We start from the raw sequence: 2770 nt of genomic DNA on the forward strand, positions 1-2770 counted from the left end.
GATTACTACTTTATGTATATTTTTAAAAAAATTATTCAATGGCCCATTTCACTTCATGTGGATAGCAAAACATTGATCGTCTTATAGTTTCGACATTTTCCTACCCAACTTGTTGGCCTGTTAAATAAACAATACGTCAAAAAACAGTCGTGCCAGCGATGACAATGTGTAAACCCCAGGGCATACAGATCAACCCGACGACAATGTTCGTTAAAAATAATGGTAGCGATTCAGAGTGGAAATTTCTCCGCACGAGCCCCGTTCTAATTTTAGTTTATGGAACGACCTAATTGCCGTGTCTTCAAATGACAAATGGCACTTAGGAAACTCTTCCCCTTTACCTCTACCTCGTTATGAACATTCTCACAAACCCCAAAACGCTTCTTACAAACCTATGTTCCTTACGTGAACATCAATGATCCTTAGCATCCAACCAGAGCATTTAAACCATGTCTCGACGGATCCTCTTCCACACAAGAATATAGCAAGAAAAGCATATTCATAGCCTTATATATTGCTTTGCAATGGTACGCATTAATGGCGTGAGCCGGATACTCCTGCTAGTGATGGTAATGGCGTTGAACGGACCACGAGTGCAAGTGAAAGCCTTGCGAGTAGACATGCAGCGCGTGTGGAGCAGTACAAATATCACTCACGCCTTCCACAGAAGTAACGCCCGGATGAAGAGACTAGAAACTGCCATGAGAGGACAAGTATCTCTCGCAGCCGACTTGGGCGCGCCGGTGAAGAGTGGGCAACGCGATGCAGAGTTCATGATGACAATGGGCATCGGAACCCCGCCGCGCAAAATGATTGGCATCGTTGACACTGGAAGCGATCTCATCTGGACGCAGTGTAAACCCTGCACTAATTGCTATTCTCAGCCCGACCACATCTTCGACCCGGCCAAATCCACCACTTACAACAAAATCTTGTGTTCATCTTCCCTCTGCAGTGCACTTCCCCCCCAAACCTGCACGCCAGACTGCGAATATTCGTACTCGTACATGGACAGGTCGAAAACAAAGGGCGTCTTGTCGAGCGAGACGTTTACTTTGTGGGATAGTAATGGAGACCACGAGTCCATCCCGGGGTTGGCGTTCGGGTGTAGCCACGACACGCAAGGACCCGCTCTGGCTGAAGCGGACGGTCTTGTGGGGCTCGGACGAGGGGACCTATCGCTCATTTCGCAGATTGGGTCGAAATTCTCCTACTGTCTCACCACCTTTCCCAGCAAGTCGAGCTCTGAGACGAGTCCTCTTTTCTTCGGCAGCTCAGCTGATTTGAAAGGAAGCAATATCAAGTCTACACCGATGTTAAGGAACACCGCCCAATCTGAGATGCAGAGTTTCTATTACATCTCTGTGAATGGAATCAGCGTGGGGACGACATTGGCGGAGATTCCAGCAGGAGAATTTGATATCGGGGAGAATGGAGACGGAGGTATTGTCATTGACTCGGGCACGACCTTCACACATTTGTCACCCGACGCCTTCGATGCAGTTGCCCAGGTTTTGAACGCTGTGCCCGGAATGAGAATATACGACAACTCTCCTGCCGGAGCGAGCCTCTGCTATTGGGTGTCTCCGGGGTTCACTTTGCCCGACATTACGTTTCATATGGACGGAGGTGCCGATTACGTTGTCGAAGGGAAGTACAATTTTCTTGTGATCGATCGAGCGGAATCTAGTATTGCTTGTCTGGTCATGGTCAGACTGGATTCCCAACCCAACTTGAAGGTGCTTTCCATACTGGGGAACTTACAGCAGCAGAATCTGCATATTCTCTACGATATTGATAATGAGACGATCTCTTTTACTCCTGCCACTTGCGAAGAGTTGGCTCATCCTAACTTCGACCCGGTCTCTGGATCGCCGGCCTCCACTCTGGGGTTCCTCAGCTTCATCGTTTTCTTTATATTTCCTGTTATTCTCTCCACGCTTGCATTCTGATGTATAAGCATTGACCTCGGAGTATATGCTTAATGAATAAGTAGACGAATGAGAAAGGCTTAGGTTTTAAAAGTTAAGGAATATGTAATCGTTTTATTATTATTATTAGTACCTGCCATTGGCAGTGACTATAGCGTATGGCTTATTACTTAATCAGTGATTAAACTTAATTGGTACCAACTAATCATAATTTAGATGTTTTTCACCTTCAATTTAACTAATGCTAAGGTAAGAGATCTAGCTTGGGTTTCATAATTGTAATGGCTTCTGTTATAGATATGTTGCCCGGTTATAAAATTCTTTCAATTTTATAACCATTGTTAATTTTTAAAACTTGCCTGGTTTTAAGCCTTATATGGATCATTCTATCTGTGAAATTTGCGAGTCTTTAAGCCTCCACGTCTCCGGCTCGTTCACAGCTCCGCACAGCATTTGAAATTTTTAAAATCCAACTTCTGAGCCTCCAGATATAAAAGGTTAATGATTGCCGCCAAAAAACACGTATTTATTAACCTTTAACTTCTTAAAAGGTTAATGTTAACCACCAAAAACGTGTTTTTCTTAACCTCCAAGTAAAAGGTTAATCTTAACCACTAAAAATACGTTTTTCTTAACCTCTCCTATAGGTTAATGATAGCATTCGAAAACACGTTTTTCCTAACCTAAACTCTCAAAAGGTTAATGAGAGCTACCAAGAATACGTTTTCATTAACCTCTATAAGGTAGTTATTAACCTGGTAAGGTGATACATGCAACATTGTTAATAATGCAGTAACCAGATAGAAGAGGAAGAAAAGCTTCTTTACACCCAAGGAGTT

At 43.7% G+C, this 2770-nt stretch overlaps 1 protein-coding gene across 1 annotated transcript; it reads left to right on the forward strand.

Moving 5' to 3' along the window:
• Positions 1-524: 524 nt before the first annotated feature.
• Positions 525-1952, forward strand: LOC149570730 (aspartic proteinase nepenthesin-2-like). Its single transcript, XM_089817263.1, has one exon. It carries the CDS (start codon positions 525-527, stop codon positions 1950-1952), a length of 1428 nt encoding a protein of 475 aa, XP_089673389.1.
• The last annotated feature ends 818 nt before the right edge of the window (positions 1953-2770 follow it).

The sequence above is a fragment of the Cupressus sempervirens genome, chromosome 3 (genome assembly GCF_028749045.1).
Source record: "Cupressus sempervirens isolate cs-2001-9-10 chromosome 3, ASM2874904v1, whole genome shotgun sequence".
Lineage (NCBI taxonomy): Eukaryota > Viridiplantae > Streptophyta > Pinopsida > Cupressales > Cupressaceae > Cupressus > Cupressus sempervirens.